General features: G+C 38.6%; 1 protein-coding gene across 1 annotated transcript in view; it reads right to left on the reverse strand.

Moving 5' to 3' along the window:
- Positions 1-2,397: 2,397 nt before the first annotated feature.
- CFAP58 (cilia and flagella associated protein 58) overlaps positions 2,398-22,099 on the reverse strand; it is a 121,640-nt gene continuing 101,938 nt past the window's right edge. The window contains exons 16-18 of the mRNA XM_057736945.1: positions 11,977-12,096; positions 9,513-9,646; positions 2,398-2,509 (exon numbers count right to left, since the gene is read on the reverse strand). Of these exons, the coding sequence (XP_057592928.1) occupies positions 2,398-2,509; positions 9,513-9,646; positions 11,977-12,096 (366 nt within the window). The remainder of the gene's footprint in view (positions 2,510-9,512; positions 9,647-11,976; positions 12,097-22,099) is intronic.

Consider the following 22,099-nt stretch of genomic DNA (forward strand, 5'->3'; position numbering starts at 1 on the left):
ACAATTATAAGAAAAATATACAGAAGTTCTCATAGGGTCCCCAATATGGCATTTCTGCAAGATACGAAACTATAAATAACATTAGCAAATCTAGCTTCATCCAGACATTTTAGTGTCATTCACCTTCTAAATGAGGATAAGAATCACATTTATAGTTGATATGATAAAGTACTATGTAGCAACATTTATTCTCAAATTTTGAAACATAAGGTATCTCTCATGTAATAATAATGGCAGATATTTATTGAACAATTACTAGGTGCCTGACATTGTTCTAAGCTTACAGGCATTAACTCATTTAATCCTTAAAACAATTCAGTTGTTACGATGAGCCAGGATTTGAACCTGGCATCTGTGTCCAGAGTCTTTGACATACTGCAATAGATCAAGAATCACAGACCACATTGCCCTAGAGAAGTGAACCTCTTATAAAGCCACCCAAGGGCTCAGAAGGAAGTTGGCTATGGCTATACTTCAAAACGTCCCTGAATGGATGGGAAACCCTCCAGTGCTGCACATGCCATAACTGCCTTGCCTCACCTTACCCGCAAAGAGTCTTTTGTCTAAAAAGTCTTTTGTCTAAACAGAATATGGTTGGCTCTGAGGGAAGACAACATCAGATTTTCAAAAATGGAAATGGCCCCATTGTGATTCTTTAGGTTTAAGGTTTTCTCTGCAAATTTTCTCTTCTAAATATCCATCCGCACGCTCCCAAATGGTACACAAATCGCTGATGATCACACCTCACCACAGGGTCACCAGCTACACTGGAGGTTGATTTCCAACTGCTGTTCTCAATTGGGATCACGTGGGAGAAGTAGCAGAGGATGACGCTGCCTGACTCAGTTCCCCCAGCCCATAACCACTTCTGCTTCCAACAGTCAGCAACCACTGTCTCTTTGTCTGAGAGCTGCTTTGCCTACAGGAAAGGAAGACCAGAAGGACCCCTCCAGAACAGTCCGTGGCCAATGACTGGAAGCATGGGGATATAAATACCCCAGGTTCCTCACCCTGATGGGGACAACTCTGAGATGTGATTACATTGTCTCCAGAGCTCCCTGCAAGGTCCAACCAAAGTCTCCCACTGCAGAACTGGACTTGACATTGTGCCTTAGCTTGATCTCCTTCCCTTCCCTGTCCCACTTCCCCACTCTTAGGGTGTTTCCTGGGATCACTTCAGAATCAATCGCTTTCACGGCCATCACTGCCTTGGATCTGCTTCTGGTGGTGAACTGAGAGGGACAGAACATGCAGAAGGTCCCTCTAAAATCCCACCTCTCTGGATAATCTAAACCAACACCTTGGGGTCATTAAGTCTCCTGCTTTTCTCAATGGGAAACTTAGTTCTGTAGCACAGATGGAATGATCCACTTATACTGTCCTTGCTTATCCATGAGCTACTTCCTCCTCAACTATTTTTTTTTTTAATGACAGAGGTCAAGTTATTGTGAGAGAGACGGCCAGATTGCCCCACATAATATTACTGAATAAACACTCTAAATGAAGGAACTTTGAACTGATGCCCACATAACTGTGGCTTCAACAAAAAGAAAATACAATAGATTCAGTAGCTCAGAACGTTGGCCTGCAGCCTGAAAGCCAAACAGGTCTCTGTCCCATGCAACTCTGTTCTACAAATGTGAGGTCTAGAAAGGATAGATCTTCAGAGGATATCAGCCCCAAACCCTCATTTTACAGTTGTGTTTCCTCCAAATCACATCCTTGTGTTAAACATTTCTCACAGAAGTTTTAAACTTTAATTACATACTCTACCAAAGCAAAGATCAAAATCTCTACAAAGGTTCTTTTTATTTTTTATGATGAAGTATTTATTAATATGTCTCCTTGGAATAGATTTTCATACCCTGGGCATGAAAAGAAATTCCACATAGCAATCACTCTCAAAACACTTTTTAAATACTCAAGAGTGTGTCCTTCTTTCTCATCTCATCAATGACTTGTTAATGAGAAATAAAGTAGATTCTTATTAATAAGAATGCACTGCATTTCAAAAAATTCTTTAAAAATATAAAACCTATGCACCAGCGTCTATAATAGAGACATTAGGATCCAAAGTTTCATCCATACGAAGTGTCTAGATGTGGTGCATTTTAAAATAAATCATTGCGGTAAGTAACAAAAGATCTGCTTCATGCAATGGGTCAGCCTAATTGAATAGATATAATTACACTCTGTTAATATCCTTGTGGACTAAGTAGTACATCATCACTCTTATATGTACATTACTATAATAATTCTGTGTTTCTTTCCATCCTGGAATCTGAGGACTGATATCCCTAAATGTCTGTGATCCAAGGGATTTCAAAGAGATTCCTCCAAAATGTTCCAGAGTGAATTTCACGAGCTGTTCAGCTGGACCCAGCCAGCAGCTTCGAGTTAGGACTTCATCTTGGATGATTTGCTGAGGGGAAATCCACCCCCTGTAAAACGAGGGCCAGCTGGTTTGGCCATTGAGAAGGCATCCTCCATGATTATTCTGTCCTTGTTCCTGTAAGAGAGGAGGTGAAAATTAACTTCCTTACCATCTTTTTCCTCTTCTAATTTTGATAGTTCTTAGGCTGAGTTAGCCACTGAAAACTTCTTTGATCAAAGCTTCCAGTTTCAGACAAGGTGCTGGTTTAACTCTAATTAGGTGTTACTGATAACACACAGAATTAGGGAAAGACACAATTAACTATGTCTTCCTAATGTTGATCTAAATATGGACAGAAGGCCTCATTATAGTTCAAGCTCTGTGGACTGGAGGCTCCTGACTTGTAATCATCTTCCTGTTTTATAAAGCATTTGTTTAGTTCTGAAGATCAGTCAGAAGAATCTTTCTCTTGGCTCAGTTATAATGACTAATTCATCATTTATCAACTTTTATATTCCAAAGTTTCAGTGGAAACTTATAAATATTTATCTCACACATACACACACGCACACGGTATCTTCATCAAACTTGCACATTTATAAAATACAAATTTTCTCATAACTTTAGATGAGCATCAGTTATTATTAGAAATAGTTTAAGATACAAGAAAAGCTGGGAAAGATAAACAAGATAGTACATTTGGCAATAGATAAAGGAAATTCTAACCTGAAGTCTACAATGTATCTTCTAGATAAATCTTCTTTAAATACCAGCCCCGCCCTCTGCCCCCCCCCCCACCCACTGCCGCCACACACACACTCAGGTTTCCTGCAGATGTATCTTAAATTTATACAAATTACCTATTGAAAAATTAGGAGTCTTATGGAAAACATCTTTGGAGTCCCTTTTTAAAAATAAAAATTGAGCAAACTACTAAGACTAAAGCCAATTAGATTTGACTAATAGAAATTATTTACTTCAGGGAAGAGAATTCTACCTTTTGCAAAAGAATCTGACTTGTACTGCAGACTCCAGACCAACCTGGGGGTCCAGAGTAGGAGAGGCAAGGGCAGGTGGGTGGGGGTGTAGGTCACGATTAGAGCGTGATAAAAAAAAAAAGGTGTTTGAGAAAAATGAAAATAAAGCCAAAAAGGTAAAAATGATATGAGTTGCTATTTTATAAAGAGTATGTGTGAGGAGAATATCCACAGAGATTATTCTAAATTATTCCATTTGGAAAGACCCTGTAGAGGATTGGTTAATCAATCCAGCTGTCTCTTAGAAGAATTGATTTCATTATGATAAAAAACCATCCTCCATAAATAGGACAAAAGCTTTAGCCTTGAGTGGACCCAGCAAAGAAGATGCCTTCAAGTACTCTGACAACTGGTCTACCTCCTGACTATTGTTAGATACAGGCAGTGCCTCCCTCCCCCTGCCCTCTCTCGCCTTAAATAACCTAAATTTTCCTCTCCGAAGGAACTTAAGCTTAATGTTTCTGGCCTGATCTAAGCTGACTAATGGGAATAATGTCTCCTTTATATGATCTTTTTAATGTATTTATAGACCATCCTAATGACTCCCTTCAGCTTTCTTCCTTCCAGTCTAACCCATCTCAGCACTTTTGTTCTTGCCTGGGCATATTTTCCTTCTGCTCCTTATTTTTTTTTTTTTTTTTTTTTTTTTTGCTGTTCTTCTATGAACTCATATCTCTCTGTCTCCCTCCAGTTTATGGATCCCAACTAAATGGAACCACCAATGAAGTCCTGGCCAGGTCAGAGTGTACACAAGGAATGAGGATTCAAGGCAAAGGCAGAGAGTCTAGAGCAGTGCTATCTAATAGAACTTTCTGTGATGGTGGAAAAGCTCTATATCTGGGCTGCCTAATGCGGCATCCACTAAGCCACATGTGGCTACTAAGTAGTGAAATGTGACTACTGCAATTAAGGAACTGAATTTCTAATTTGATTTAACTGTAATTCACTTTAATGTAAAGAGCCACAGTGGCATACTGCCGGGGGCAGTGCAATTCTAGTGGATGGGCCATTGGGAAGAGATAAGCTATCAGAGGGGTGTCCCTCTGTCAGTCAGCATGCTCCCTGTGTCCAGAAAACTGTGTGTGTGTGGTGGCGGGATCAATAAGGTCAAAGGAAACTAGGCCAAATCCCAGGGCCAAGGCAGCGAAGTTAATTAGCTCTAGGAAAATAATTAACTATTTAGCCAAGCAAGCTGTTTATAACTGTTTCATCTGGACCACTCATCTCCAAAATGGAGGGCATGAACTCTACAAGATGAGTGGGATGACCCATTGGCAAGTGGAAAGAAGATACTAGAGATTTGATATTTTATCTTTGAAAATTAAAAATCTTTCTTTACTAATAATTACTCACAAAGTAACAATAGTATTTGTGTGTACTTTATAAGTTAAAATATATTAGAGGTAAAAAACTATTCCAAAATAGTTTTATTTATTTTTTTTATTTTAAAAACTGTATGCAGGTAGGAGATAGGATCAAGATGGCGGAGTAGGAGGATGTGTGCTCACTTCCTCTTGCAAGAGCACCGGATTACAACTAACTGCTGAACAATCATCAACAGAAAGACACTGGAACTCACCAGAAAAGACACCCCACATCCAGAGACAAAGGAGAAGCTGCAATGAGATGGTAGGAGGGGTGCAATCACATTAAAATCAAATCCCATAAATGCTGGGTGGGTGACTCACAAACTGGAGAACAGTTATACTGCAGAAGTCCACCCACTAAAGTGAGGGTTCTGAGCCCCAAGTCTTCCCAACCTGGGAGCCCAGCAATGGGAGGAGGAATCCCCAGAAAATCAGACTTTGAAAGCCAGCGGGATTTGATTGCAGGACCTCCACAGGACTGGGGGAAATGGAGACTCCACTCTTGGAGGGCACACAAAAAAGTGTGCTCACCAGGACCCAGGGGGAAGGAACAGTGACCCCATAGGAGACTGAACCAGATCTACCTGCTGGTGTTGGAGGGTTGCCTGCAGAGGTGGGGGGCAGCTGTGGCTCACCGAGGAGACAGGGGCACTGGCGGCAGGGGTTCTGGGAAGTGCTCATTGGCATGAGCCCTCCCAGAGTCCACCATTAGCCCCATCAAAGAGCCTGTAAGTTCCAGTGCCAGGTAGCCTAAGGCCAAACAACCAACAAGGTGGGAACACAGCCCCACCCACTGGCAGACAAGCAGATTAAAGTTTTACTGAGCTCCACCCACCAAATCAAAGTCTTACTGAGCTCCACCCACCCAGCCCCACCCACCATCAGTCCCTCCTATCAGGAAGCACAAACGAGCCTTGTAGATAGCTTCCTCCACAAGAGGTCAGACAGCAGTATCAAGCGTATCAGCAGTATTTCATCTTGTGGAACTGAAAACCACAGCCACAGAAAGATAGAGAAAATGAAAAGAGAGAGGACTTTGTACCAGATGAAGGGACACGATAAAACCCCAGAAAAACAACTAAATGAAGAGGAGATAGGCACCCTTCCAGAAAAAGAATTCAGAATTACAATAGTGAAGATGATCCAGGACTTTGAAAAAAGATTGGGTGCAAAGATCGAAAAGTTTACCAAAAACCTAGAAGAATTAAAGAGCAAATAAATAGAGATATGCAAAACAATCTCTGAAATGAAAAATACACTAGCAGGAACCAATAGCATATTAACTGAGGCAGAAGGGCGAATAAGTGACCTGGAGGACAGAATGGTGATAATCACTAATGTGGAAAAGAATAAAGAAAAAAGAATGAAAAGAACTGAAGACAGACTAAGAGACCTCTGGGACAATGTTAAACGCACCAACATTCACATTATAGGGGTCCCAGAAGGAGGAGAGAGAGAGAAAGGACCTGAGAAAATATTGGAAGAGATTATACTTGAAAACTTCCCTATCATGGGAAAGGAAATAGCCACCCAAGTCCAGGAAGTGCAGAGAGTCCCAGGCAGGATAAACCCAAGGAGAAACACACCAAGACATATACTAGTCAAATGGACAAAAATTAAAGACAGAGAAAAGTTATTAAAAGCAACAAGGGAAAAACGACAAATAACATACAAGGGAACTCCCATCAGGTTAACAGCTGATTTCTCAGCAGAAATTATGCAAGCCAGAAGGGAGTGCCACGATATATTTAAAGTGATGAAAGGGAAGAACCTACAACCAAGAATACTCTACCCAGTAAGGATCTCATTCAGATTCGACAGAGAAATCAAAAGCTTTACAGACAAGCAACAGCTAAGAGAATGCAGCACCACCAAACCAGCCCTACAACAAATGCTAAAGGAACTTCTCTAAGCGGGAAACATAAGAGAAGAACAGGACCTACAAAAACAAAAACAAAACAATTAAGAAAATGGTCATAGGAACATACATATCAATAATTACCTTGAATGTAAATGGACTAAATGCACCAACCAAAAGACACAGACTGGCTGAATGGATACAAAAACAAGACCCATATATATGCTGTCTACAAGAGACCCACTTCAGACCTAGGGACACATACAGATGGAAAGCGAGGGGATGGAAAAAGATATTCCATGCAAATGGAAATCAAAAGAAAGCTGCAGTAGCGATACTCACATCAGATAAAATAGACTTCAAAATAAAAAATATTACAAGAGACAAGAAAGGACACTACATAAAGATCAAGAGATCCATCCAAGAAGAAGAGATAACAATTATAAATATATATGCACCCAATATAGGAGCACCTCAATACATAATGCAAATGCTAACAAGTATGAAAGAGGAAATTGACAGGAACACAATCATATGGGGGACTTTAACACCCCACTCACACCAATAGACAGATCACCCACACAGAAAATTAGTAAGGAAACACAAGCTTTAAATGACACAATAAACCAGCTTGATTTAACAGATATCTATAGGACATTACATCCAAAAACAGCAGATTACATGTTCTTCTCAAGTGCACATGGAACATTCTCCAGGATAGATCACATTTTGGGTCATAAATCAAGCCCTGGTAAATTCAAGAAAATTGAAATCGTATTAAGCATCTTTTCTGACCACAATGCTATGAGATTAGAAATCAATTACTGGAAAAAACCTGTAAAAAACACAAACACATGGAGGCTAAACAATATGCTACTAAATAACCAAGAGATCACTGAAGAAATTAAAGAGGAAATCAAAAAATACCTAGAGACAAATGACAATGAAAACACAATAATCCAAAACCTATGGGATGCAGCAAAGGCAGTTCTAAGAGGGAAGTTTATAGCAATACAATCCTACCTCAAGAAACAAGACAAATCCCAAATAAACAATCTAACCTTACACCTAAAGAAACTAGAGAAAGAAGAGCAAACAAAACCCAAAGTTAGTAGATGGAGAGAAGTCATAAAGATCAGAGCAGAAATAAATGAAATAGAAACAAAGAAAACAATAGCAAAAATCAATAAAACTAAAACCTGGTTCTTTGAAACTGGGACATTTGTAGAGACATGGATGGACCTAGAGACTGTCATACAGAGTTAAGGGAGTCAGACGAGAAAAACAAATATCGTATATTAACACATATATGTGGACTATAGAAAAATGGTACAAATCAACCAGTTTGCAAGGCAGAAATAGAGACACAGGTGTAGAGAACAAACATGTGGACACCAAGTGGGGAAAACATGGAGGGTTGGGGGGGAATGAATTGGGAGATGGGATACCAAATTTTACACTCTAAATATATGCTGTTTATTGTCTGTTAAAAAAAAACAACTGTATGCATATATATTAGGGGGGCCGCAAGTTGAAAAACATTTTACTAATAAAGGTGCACACTCAGAAAGCTGGAAGGCAATGGAGCTAGACACCTGTCTCACGTGGAAACTAGCCATGCTGACATTTGATAAACACAACCTTGGTGTCCTAAAAGAAAACTACAGTGTTTCCAATCTCACATTCATTTAATTCACATCATTAATATCAGGGTTTCTCAAACATCAGTATGCATAGAATTCACCTCGAGAGCAATTAAACTTCAGATTTTTGAGGCCCATCCAGAACCTACTGAATCCAAATATCTAGAAATGGGGCCTAGGAACCTGCATGTTTAATCAGTCTCACCAGTGATTCTGAATTAGGTAGTTGCTAGACAATGTCAGACCCATCTAAATTAGCTATAGTTTTCAGCAGTATTTTAGTCTACCAAGAAACCAGCATCTAAATGTGGAATGGGGGAATATTCTGATTTACAAGAAGGGTAGATTTTGACTGGCAAATGAGTTCGCATCCAGCAATGTTAAATAGCTGTTTGACACTAATGAATCACAGGTGGATGCTTTCAAACCCTCTTTCACCATGTCCTTGAAATGTTCATGCAGATGACGTGTCAAGCCTGACTTTCAAGTCATGAGGTGAGCGGCTACAGAATGAACTAGATGATTTGGGCAATGCCACACAATCAAGGTTCAAACCTACTGATTCTTCTGGGTCCACTCACTCACCCCAGGATCAGGCAAATGGTAGCAAATTGAAGAGAACGTTTACTCTTCCACATGTAGGCATCCTAAAACCCAGAATGTTCACCTGACATCTGCATTATCATCTCCTAGAAGAATGAAGGCTCATACCAATATCCTGAAGCAGATACTGAAGTCAGGTACTAGGCACAGAAATGGTTCAGAGACAGTTTATCTAAAACATAGGTGAAAATTATTTGTGAACCGCTTGTAATTACAGTGGTCCAGCTGCGCTATTAGAAGGAACAGCTTTACCAAGCCCAGACCCCTTAACAAAATTACCTGTGGTTTTAAATGTGAATATGCTTCAGCCCATACGAGGTTGATCATGAACGTACTCTGCAGACACGGTTATGGCATGATTAACTCCAAGCCGTGAGAACAGTGTGGGGAAAAATATCACACTAGGTTTCCTCTGCTTCACATGAGGTCCACCAGTGAGCTAATATTAATGGATCCCTGTTAGGGTCCTAAGGAGGGATCTCCGTATCAGACAAGACACCCATTGTGCTTTGACACCAACCTTGACTTAGTGTACCCCAGTGAAGTCTGCAACTTTGTGATTGTCCTCAATTATTTTCTTATCAGCAGTTAATAGGCACAACGAAACTAGAACATTTGACTTATTCTTACTTCTGAATGTATTCTTTACGTTTCTGAGCAAGGTATCTCTTCTTTAAATTCAGCAGTTCATTGGTAAGTTTCTCAATCTCATACTTATATTCTTGGCTCTGTGATTCATACATATTCAACTCTGAAGACAAAACCTAGTGTGACAAATAAAGCAGCTTTAACAGAAGATACACGGTGAGACAATATTCTTTTTCTGAAAAATCTTTTTTAATCTGCTGCCACTTACCTCAGCAAGGCTAGAAATACAAAACCATGCCCAGGTTTAACAGTGAATCCACACACTTCTACCAGTTCAAGGTCTGTATCTGTGTAAAATCTGATGGAGGTCTGAAGACTCATAATCCAGTGACAAACTTAATGAAACCTCATTCGCCTGCTTAGAAGGAGAACTATCAGGCACATGCAAACAGGCTCACATATGAATGGTGCAGTGTGTTCAAGAATATTGTGAGTTGAAACAGAAAAACTCCCAGACATAAAGTATAAAATTGCTTTTAAAGTCTTTTTTTTAAAGCATTCAGAAAAGTCATTACTGAGGTGCATGATTCATTCGGGGATTATTGTAAAAATTATTCAGAATCATCCTGCCACCGTCACCACTAAGTAGGTATTCAATTTATGTGCTTTCCAAGGTTGTTGTTCTGTTGAATGTCAATCACTCTTTACTGTGCCCTTTGGGACTATTCACAGGTTCTCTCTTTATCCCAGCACTGGGACACTTGCCTTTAAGAAGCAGGGAGCTATGACATCTGCATGCGAGAGTGTACTGCATGCAAGGGGCTGTAATAGGAAGCCTAATTACCTGCCTCTTACACTGTTGTATTCAGTAGACGCTACTGGTTTCAAGCTGGACAAGAAAAGAGGGAATTTACTCACCTTAATGGATGTGTAAAGCACACTAAAGTGAGGGCTGCCCCCAACAAAAAACAAGAGGAGAAAAGGAGGCTATTGTTCCAACGGGCATGAAATAGATTCAATTTGTTTTTCCTCTCGCTCCCTATTTCCTTAAATTTGCATAAAAGGCAGATCTTTATCTTTCGAGTGTTCATCTGCTTCTGAACTCTTTCCTCTTAACTGTGAAAAGGATTCTGATGATGCTATCATAAGCTAAAGAATGTGATTTTCATATTGGAAGAAAAACTGTCTTAATAGTTAAATCTTAGGAACAAAGACCTTGTTTCCGAGCAACGAATGTGGGATTTCCTAAAAGAGTCCAGACAATGAGGACAAATTGGTGGACAGGCTTGGTATTACCCACCTCTGAATCTTCCACCAGGGGTCACACATCATTCAGAGCAAAAATCTGGATATCCTGAGATAAAGGTTTAAAGTAACAAAAGTCTCCTGTGAACCACTGAATACAATCCAGCACTAAGTGTGCTCATCTGACAGTAATGTAAAGACACATGCTTTTCTAATCTACACCCACCCCTGAGAAGATAAATTTTTATTTTATTTGATATATTCAATTGTTTAAAGGCATGAAAATAATCAAAAGATTATGCCTTCTGCGAAACTCAAATTATGTCTCAGGATACTCATGTAAAATGAATGCTTGGAGTGATAAGTTGAAAATTAATGCTCTCATTACACTTCTGTTTCATCAGCCTTTTTTAAGTAAAAGGATGTGATTTTACAACATTCTATTTGTGAAAGGATTAGTACCATATTAGTAGCATGGCATCTGTTTTACCCCAGGCAGAAAGGCAATGATTATTACCATCATTGTGCAGGTAAGTGCCAGAATTCAGCTGGCGTGTGCTACGTCTGCGCATGTGTGTGTATAAGGCTTCCCTAACATGCCAAGAATATAGGAGGTAAAGCTGAGAATATAGTGGAAACATACAGTTTTTGAGAAAACTTCAAAAAGGCACATGTAATGGTAAAACATTCCATCTCCCTAGTTAAGGTTCTTATGTCACTTAGAAGGGAACTTAATGCTAACAGAATCCTAAAATGATTTTACCTCCTTTCATGGCTACTTATTTGACAGGTGGTCATGAAGCAAGGCCACTGGGGACTGGGGAGTAGCCTGTGTTTTGTGCACATGTATTTCAGGTGGAATATAGTGAAAACCTGCTTTGACACAGTGGTCTGCTTCAGTGGGCAATGGTGTTAAAATATTTCCTCAGTCCTTTCCCACCACCCAAATCCTCTAAATCATCAGAGATAACCCATACAAACCCTGTTCGCCAAATTTCCATTCCATTGCCATCATCCTCTCCCCAACTCTTTCCCCACTTGCTCATCCCCGTTTTGTGGGTATCTATTAGTCTAGGAGCAGAGAGGTAGCTTTGAGGCTTGCCCTGCTCCTCCTGGGACTGGAGCACTGAAAAAGCTGATTTCAAAAGAGGTCAAGCATTTGGGAGGCTGGCTGCTTGCACCAAGGCAGTAGACTTGTCCGGGGATATTCCCCAGACTGTGGCCATCCTTCAGCCAGGAAGGAACAGAGGCTACCACTTACTTTAAGCTGCTTGGTCTTCTCCCGCAGTGTGTGACGGTAGATCTGCAGCTGCTCTGCAGCCTCGGGCCCAGGCTGCCGGGCCAGGATGTGCTTTAGTTCCACATAGAGTTTCTCCTTTTCCTGGTGGAGAGTATAACCACAAGTGGAGATAAACAGCCCCATTAAGACAAGAAAAGTGCCTTTAACAGCATGGTCAGGATGATTTGGGATCATCCTAAGGTCCTTCTCAGCTCCACATTGATTACATTCACCTGTAGATCCATTCAATCAAGCATCAAGCCACACAGGGACCTGGCCCTGCCCACCAGCAGGCTGGCAGCAGCCTCGTGACCCCAAAGCTGTGTGGCTAACCACATGGGAAGCCTACCCTGCCCTCCAGTGGATTCACAACCACTGCATGAGGAATGGCCTCACAGCCAACCTGGCTAGGAGCCAGCCCCATCTATCCACAGTAGTCAGCCCTGCCACAACAGGACACATACAGTTCACATAGGGGGTGCCACTAGAGCATACAGCTCTGGTGACCAGAGGGAGTGAGTTGCTGGGCCCCAAAGAATATCTCCTACATAAGGCAACTTCCCCAAGATAGAGAATGTAACCGATGTACCTAACACATAGAAATAAACATAGAGAATTGGGAAAAAATGAGAAGACAGAGGAATATATTCCAAATGAAGGAATAAGACATAACCTCAGAAAAAGAACTAAAGGAAGTGGAGATAAGCAATCTATCCAACAAAGGGCCCAAGGCAATAATCATAAAGAATCTCACTGAACTTGGGAGAAGAATGGATGAACACAGTAAAAATTTCAATAAAGAGAGAATATAAAGAAGAACCAAACACAGCTAAAGAATACAATAAGTGAAATAAAAATACACCAGAAGGAATCAACAGTAGATTAGATGATACACAGGAACTATAAACTGGAAAACAGAGTAGTGGAAATTACTGAAGCTGACGAAAAAAAGAAAAAAGAATTTTTTAAAAAAATGAGGACAGTTTAAGAGAACTCTGGTATAACATCAAGTGTAATAACATTTGCATTATAGGGGTCCCAGAAGGAGAAGAGAGAGAGAAGGGGGCAGAGAAAATATTTGAAAAAGTAATAGCTGAAAACTTCCCTAACCTGTGAAAGAAAACAGATATCTAGGTCCAGAAAAACCAGAGAGTCCCAAACAAGATCAACCCAAAGATGACCACATCAGGACACACTTTAATTAAAATGGCAAAAATTAAAGAAAGAATATTAAAAGTAGCAAGAGAAAAGCAACTAGTTATATACATGGGAACTCCCATAGAATATCAGCTGGCTTTTCAGAAGAAACTTTGCAGGCCCAGAAGGGAGTGACAAAATATATGCAAAGTGATGACAGGGAAAAAGTTACAACCAAAAATTCTCTACCCAGTAAGGTTATCATTTAGATTTGAAGGACAGATAAGGAGTTTTACAGACAAGCGATAGCTAAAAGAGCTCAGCATCGCTAAATCAGCTTTAAAAGAAATGTTAATGGAATTTTTCTAAGTGAAAAAGGATACAACTAGAAATATGAAAATTATGAAAGGAAAGATCTCACTGGTAAAGGTAAACATATAGTAAAGATAGCAAATCAACAATGTATAAAGCTTGTAGGAAGGCTGAAAAATAAAAATAGTAAAATCATCTATATCCACAACATGTAGTTAAGAGATACACACAACAAAAAGATGTAAAATATAGCATCAAAAACATTAACTGTGGTAGGTGGGGAGTAAAAAATAGGGTGATTAGAATTTATTCAAACATAAGAGATCATGAACTTAAAATAATCATACACACACACACACACACACACGCACATACACACACAAAGAAAGGCATTCAACCATAACACTATAGATAGTCATCAAATCTCAAGAGAAGAGAGCAAAAGAAAAAGAAAGGAATGAAAACCTTAAAAAAAATCAAAACAATTAACAAAATGGCAATAAGTACATACCTATCAATAATTATTTTAAATGTAAATGGACTAAATGCTCCAGTCAAAAGACATACAGTAGCTGAATGAATACAAAAACAAGACCCAAATGTATGCTGCCTACAAGAGACTCACTTCAGATCTAAAGACACACACAGACTGAAAGTTAGGGGATAGAAAAGGAATTTCATTAAAATGGAAATGAAAAGTATCAATACTTACATGAGAAAAAATAGACTTTAAGGCAGAGATTACAAAAGACAAAAAAAGATATTACACTGTCATACAAAGCGAAGTAAGTCAGAAAGAGAAAAACAAGTATGTTTTAATGCACATATGTGGAATCTGAAAAAAAATGGTATAGACAATCTCAATTACAAAGCAGAAATAGAGACACAGACATAGAGAACAAATGTATGGATACCAAGGGGGACAGGGGGTTGGATAAATTGGGAGATTGGGACTGACATATATACACTATTGATACTATGTATAAAACAGATAACTAATGAGAACCTACTGTATAGCACAGGGAACGCTACTCAATGCTCTGTGGTGACCTAAATGGGAAGGAAATCCAAAAAAGAGGGTATATATGTATACATATAGCTGATTCACTTTGCTATACAATAGAAACTAAAACATTGTAAAGCAACTGTACTCCAATAAAAAATTTTTTTAAAGATATTACATAATGATAAAGGGATCAATCCAATAAGAAGATACAAAAATTTCAAGTATATAGGCACCCAAAATAGGAGCACCTAAATACATAAAGCAAATATTAACAAACAGAAAGGGAGAAATTGACAGTAATACAATAATAGTAGGGGTCTTAAACATTCTGTTTACATCAATGGACAGATCATCCAGACAGAAAAATCAGTGAAGAAACACTGGCCTCAAATAACACACTAAGTGCAGATGGAATTAATACATATATATAGAACATTTCATCAAAGGCAACAGAACACACATTTTTCCAAGCACACATGGGACATTCTGCAGGATAAATCCCATGCTGGACCACAAAATTAGTCTCAATACATTTAAGAAGATTGAAATCATATAAAGCATCTTTTCCAACCATAGCAGTATGAGACTAGAAATCAACTACAAGAAAAAAACTACAAAAAAACTATGGAGTCTAAACAACATGCTACTAAACTATAACATGTCACTGAAGAAATTAAAGAGAAAATTTTAAAATAGTACAAATGATAAATAGAAACACAATGATCCAAAACCCATAGGACACAGTGAAAGCAGTTCTAAGAGGGAAGTTTATAGCGATACAAGCCTACCTCAGGAAATAAGAAAAATCTCACATACATGATCTAACCTTACACCTAAAGGAACTAGAAAAAGAAGAACAAAATCCAAAGTTAGTAGAAAGAAAGAAATGATAAAGATCAGAGCAGAAATAAATGAAAAAGAGGCTAAAAAAAAAAACCCCAGAAAATATCAATGAAACTAAGAGATATTTCTTTGAAAAGATAAACAAAATTGATAAACCTTCAGCCAGACTCATCAAAGAGAGGGGGAGAGAGAGAGGGCCCAAACAAATAAAAAATCAGAAATGAAAGAAAAGTTACAACCAACACCACTGAAATATAAAGGATCATAAGAGATTACTATGAACAATTAGATGCCAATAAAATGGACAATCTAGAAGAAATGGATACAGTCCTAGAAACATACACTCTCCCAAGACTGAATCAGGAAGGAAGAAACTGAAAATATGAATGGACCAATTAATAAAATTTAATCAGTAATAAAAAATGCCCAACAAAGAAAAGTCCAAGATCAGATGGCTTCGGAGATGAATTCTACCAAACATTTAAAGAAAAGTTAACAGTTATTCTTCTCAAACTATTCCAAAAATTTGAAGAGGAAGGAACACTTCTGAACTCATTCTACAAGGCCAGCATCACCATGATACCAAAACACCACACAAAAAGAAAATTATAGGCCAACATATTGATGAATATAGATGCAAAGATCCTTAACAAAATATTAACACACCAAATTCAACAATACATTGAAAGGATCATATGCCATGATAAAGTGGGACTCATCCTAGGGATACAAAGATGGTTCAATATGCACAAATTAATCAGTGTGATATACCACATTAACAAATTGAAGAACAAAAATCATATGATCATTTCAATAAACGGAGAAAAAGCTTTTGACAAAATTCAACACGTTTATTATAAAAATCTCAACAAGATGGGTATGAAGGGAACATACCTCAACATCATAAAGGCCATAAATGATAAACCCACAGCCAGCATAATGAAAAGCTGAAAGCATTTCCTCTAAGATCAGGAACAAGACAACGATGCCCACTCTTGCCACTTTTACTCAACATAACATTGGAAATCCTAGCCACAACAATCAGACAAGAAAAAGAAGTAAAAGAAATCCAAATTGGAAATGAAGAGGTAAAACTTCACTGTTTGCAGATGACATGATACTATATACAGAAAACTCTAGAGATGCTACCAAAAAAACTACTAGAACTAATAAAGAAATTCAGTAAAGCTGTAGCATACAAAATTAATATACAGCAATCTATAGCATGTCTATACACTAATAACAAACTATTATAAAGAGAAATTAAGAAAACAATACCACTTACAATGGCATCAAAAAGAATAAAATACCTAGAAATAAATCTAACCAAAGAGGTTAAAGACTTATCCTCTGAAAACTATAAGACATTGGTGAAAGAAAATGAAGATGACACAAACAAATGGAAGGATATATCATACTCATAGACTGAAAGAATTAACATTGTTAAAATAACCATACTACCCCAGGCAATCAAAAGATTCAATGCTATCTCTATCAGAATACCCAAAGACATTCTTCACAGAACCAGAACAAATAATTTTAAAATTTGTATAGAAACACAAAAGACTCCCCAAAAGCTAAAGCCATCTTTAGAAAGAAGAACAAAGCTGGAGGTATTATGCTCCCTGATTTCAAACTATGTTACAAAGCTGCAGTAACCAAAACAATATGGTACCAGCACAAAAGCAGACACATAAATCAATGGAACAGAATAGAGAGCCCAGAAATAAACCCATGTTTATATGTTCAATTAATCTATGACAAAGGAGGCAAGAATATACACTGGGGAAAGACAGCCTCTTCAATAAATTATGCTGAGAAAACCAGGCAGGGAACATGCAAAAGAATCAAAATAAACTAATTTTTCACACCATATACAAAAATAAACTCAAAATGGATTAAAGACAAATGTAATAACTGAAGCCATAAACACTCCTAAAAGAAAACATAGGCAGTAAACTCTTTGATATTAATCTTTGCAATATCTTTTTGGATCCGTCTCCTCAGGCAAGGGCTACAAAACCAAAAATAAACAAAACTACATCAAAGTAAAAAGCTTTGTACAGAGAAGGAAACTATCAACAAAATGAAAAGGCAAACTATTCAATGAGAGAAGATATTTGCAACTGATATATCCGACAAGGAGTTAACATCCAAAATATACAAAGAACTCATACAACTCAACATAAAAAAAGACTATTAAAAAACAGAGGACCTAAATAGACATTTTTCCAAAGATGACATACAGATGGCCAACAGACATGAAAAGATGCTGAACATCACAAATCATCAGGTAAATACAAATCAAAACCACAGTGAAATACCACCTCACACTTGTCTGAATGGCTATTATCAAAAAAGATGATAGTGTTCACGAGGATGTGGAGAAAAGGGAATAATTGTGCACTGTTAGTGGGATTGTAAATTGGTGCAGCCAATTTGTAAGTTGGAAAAGAGTGTGGAGGTTCCTCAAGAAATTAAAACTACAATTACCACATGATCCAGCAATTACCCACTTCTGGGTATTTACCTGAAGAAAACAAAAACACTAATTTGAAAAGACACATGCATACCAATGTTCATTGCCGCATTATTTATATTAGCCAAGATATGGAAGCAACCTAAGTGTCTATTGATAGATGAATGGATAAAGAAGATGTAGTATATGTACACAAAGTGATATTACTCAGCCATAAAAAAATGAAATCTTGAAGTTTGCAACAATATGGATGGATCTAGAGGGTATTCTGCTATGTGAAATAAGTCAGACAGAGACAAATACCATATGATCTCACTTAAATGTAGAATCTGAAAAACAAAACAAACAAAACAAAACAGACTCATAGATACAAAGAACAAATGGGTGGTTGCCAGAGTGTAGGGGGCTAGTAGGGAGAAGAAATAGCTGAAGGGAATTAAGAGGTATGAACAATCAGTTATAAAATAAATAAGCCATGGGGATATAACATACAGTGTAAGGAAAATGGTCAATAATATTGTAATAACTTTGTGTGGGGACAGATGGTTACTAGATGCAGCATGGTGATCATTTCATAATGTATGCAAATGTTGAATCACTTATGCAGTACACCTGAAGCTAACATAATACTGTACATCAACCATATTTCAATTTTTAAAAACTCATGCATATCCCAACCTTGATCAAGGGCCCAGGATGTGCCCAGCATTTGGATACAAATAATAAGACAAATGAGGAAGAGAAAGTCCCTCTCTTCCTAAACTTATGATCACATGACTGAGAGACAGGATGGTGACAAAAGATTTCGACAAGGTGTTGTGGCCGGTAAAAGCAGGGGGTGACTAACTCTCATTGAGGAGTTGCAGGAGATTTCACAAAAATGTCACTTGACCTGTCCCTTGAAGAATGAGTAGGAGTTTTCCTCAAGCAGAGAGAGAAAAGAAGAGCTTTTCAGGCCAAGTTTCAGTGATAGGACAGGGGAGAGGTGAGTCCAGTCCAGCAGGTACACTGGGCAGGAGGAGGGAGAAGGGAGAGAAAATGCTGGGCATGTAGGTTGGCACATGTGATGTAGTTTGGGACCACATCCTTTAGGCAACTGGGAGCCAAGGATGAGCAATGCCTGGGTTTGTCTTCAGAGGAATAGCTCCAGCCAGAAATCAGAGAACAGAATGAGGGAACTGCTCAGGGCACCAGTACAAGCAGAAGGTGAAGACAGCTGGACCTAAGGCTGCTAGAATGGAACGTAGGTAGATGTGAAGACATTTCTGGGGCAGAATCAGGGGGATTTGGTGAAGGACCAGACAAGTGAGGAAGGAAGAAGCGAGAGCCAAGAGGATTTCAAAGTCTCTAACGTGGACACCTCGGGGGTAGAGGTGGTGGCAGTGGAGGCAGAGAGGCTGGGAGAGGGGAGGGGAAGGAACTATTACTTTATTCTCCACTGATGATCAGTGGATTCCTAAAATGTTAAGCTTGAAGCTCTGTGGGAGTATCTAGAAGAGGAGTTGAAAATAAGATCTCAGACTTGAGAACTGAGGAGCACATTGGAACTAAAGGTGGGTCGTGTCCAGAACCATGGGAGTGGATCTGTCAACTGTGATGGCTACAGGGAGGGCCAGGACAATCAGATTTTTGAGAAAACTAGCATATAAGGGGTGGGTAAGTAAGAGAGACGCAGAGGAAGAGAATGAGGGAGAGTAACTGAGTGACCCTCAAACCAAGAAAAGGCAGACATTTAAAAAGGGAGGAATGATTTGAACAGTCAGTGACATCAAACGGTGTAAAGAGAAGAAAACAGGAGGACTGACAACAGCCTCTGGAGTGGGCTGTGAGGACCAAACAACCTTGGTCAGAAAGGCTGGAGTAACATGTGAGGGGTAAAGGTCACAGACGTTGAAGAACAAGTCAGAAGTTAAAAAAAAAACAGTGAGTCTTTTAAGAAATATGACGTGGGAAGAAAAGAGATCTGGAAAAGGTTTGAGGGAGTAGGTAAAAATCCAGGAGAACTAGGTTATATTAAAATTTGTAGAACTAAAAGAAAGGACTTCCTAGGATCCCAAAGCAAATCATAATTCTATGATTTAATTAAACCAATAAACAATACAGAATTCCCATTTGTCCCCTGAAGTTTAATTGCTTGTAATGTGTTTTCAGATCCTTGAACTAAAGATATTACATACAAGCAAAGATTTATTTCTAAGGCATCTCAATCCTGTATTCCCATTTCTCTAAACTGCAATCATTTGAACAAACATTGATAAAGACTAGCTTGTCTAGTCATTTGTCTCTGTACTTTCACATTTACTTCCTTAAGGTAATTAATCATGTTTAAGGGAAAAAAATATAAGCAAAAGCCCTCTCATTAAGTGAAACATCCAGTCAAATGGAAACTAATTTTTACCTAGAGCCAAGTAGTCTTAACACTGTCATCAAATAATCTGTTTTTCCCAGGAAACATAAAAGTCATCTAAAAAATAGGTAAGATAAAATTCATTAACCAGTCACTATTACCATTTGTTTTAGTTTTTTTCTTTTCCATGGCCAAATTACAGAAAATTTGTTACAAATAACATGGCTCTACTTTCAAAAGAATGTATGCAACTTAAAAATTAGTAGGATGGGATAAGCTTCTGGAGAAACAAATATCAAAATAATACTCACCATTTAAGAAATAATTCCAGAAACGACATGGAAACCCAAAAGCCCATGCAAAAAAAGAAAACTTGGACAAATAGAATTACAAAGTGGTGATTTTCCTTTGCTGTACAATACCTCCTGCCACAACTTACAATATAATCTTCCCAGTAAATGGATGTAGCAAGCAATGAGAAAGATATCAGGAGGTGAGTTTATTTTCTATAGCCACTTAATGCCTGCTCTGTTGGAAAAATAACACTTCTGACAAGGCTTCAAGATTCAATTTGGAGAGTGTAATAAATATATGGGGAAGCCCATGAAACTGTTTTGTCCATTTCTTTCATCTCACCTTTCTCTATACTCAGAGCACAGATTGACTTGAAAAGTAAAGAACTTCCCAGTGACGAGGAGGAAGCAATCTGGTTTGGGATACAATACTGTCTTAAACTGAAAAGGCCATCTTACTCCAAGAACCCTCAAATGTTTCACAGGCATAATTGTTTTCAATTGCTTCTGGTAGGGAGGGAGGAAAGAATCACAGAAAAGGCTGGAAGAAGCAAATATGCTTACCTCACCTCACAGGTGAGAATTCAAAGGTCAACAGGATGTGTGTGTGTGTCCAATTCCCTCAACAAGTCAAAAACCTCGTCATGATACACTCTGAAGGATCACTTTTCCTGTGCAACACCTCCTCTGGGGCTTGAAGACATGTTACGACCTTGAAAGACTCTGGATCAAAGTGTGCTACATAATTCCTAAAGGCTACACGGTAACATCAATAGAAGAATGGAGCCAGGCTCAAAGCCAGGTGAGAGGGTATAAGAGGTAAGAGCCCAACTCAGCTCCCCCCTCTGCTGACCCGCCCCGTCTGAATGAGCTTTGTCGTGTCCTCTAAAAGGACATGCACTCTTCATATACAGAGTGGACAATGTTGCCACTTATCCTGTCTTCTTCTATAACTTCCTGGGGTTTTATCAAGACTGTAAAATGAATTGAAATGGATTTACGCTAAAGGATAACTGTGAGTGGCTGAAGAGTGAGGGCCCATGAATGCAGAGGGAAAATGAAGAAATTGAGTGAATTACCATGAAAACTGCCTCAGTATTCAAAGTCAAAAAGTTCTGATAGTGAAATAACCCACGACAAGTGACGCATGTGCGTTCATGGTGTATGGAAAGAATACCAAATGAAATTTCAGAGATGAAGACAGTGGGAGAGGGATTGGAGGGTAGCGGTTGAAATGCGTTGGCAGGCTTCAACGTGCATGAACTTTGGTCTATGCTTACAACAGAAAACCTAGTTTCTGATAAAACCAAAGTGAAGGCTGGTCAGCATTAACATTCTAGCTGTGTGTATCACACAGATTTGTATTTGGGGAGAACGTGCTGGTAATTTAGATAAACATGGAGTGTTTGATGGATTGAAGGTCTTAAGTACGATTGTTTTCCAATTTATTTCCCTCCTAACCCTCTACAAGGGCCAACCAAGCTCTTCAAACATTGTGCAATGGTGTGTATAATAACCCCATTTAGAGACAAAGCATGCAATTCTATTATAAAGAGAATCTATCTTATGCAGCAGAGACTCATTAGCTGTCCGATGTATACTGTCTCCATAAGCCAGCAGTGGCAGAACCAGCTGCCTTGTAATACATATGCTGTCCTTCTTCATTAAGCGGCATCCATTTCTTTTTA

Source organism: Hippopotamus amphibius, chromosome 5 (genome assembly GCF_030028045.1).
Source record: "Hippopotamus amphibius kiboko isolate mHipAmp2 chromosome 5, mHipAmp2.hap2, whole genome shotgun sequence".
Taxonomy (NCBI): Eukaryota; Metazoa; Chordata; class Mammalia; order Artiodactyla; family Hippopotamidae; genus Hippopotamus; species Hippopotamus amphibius.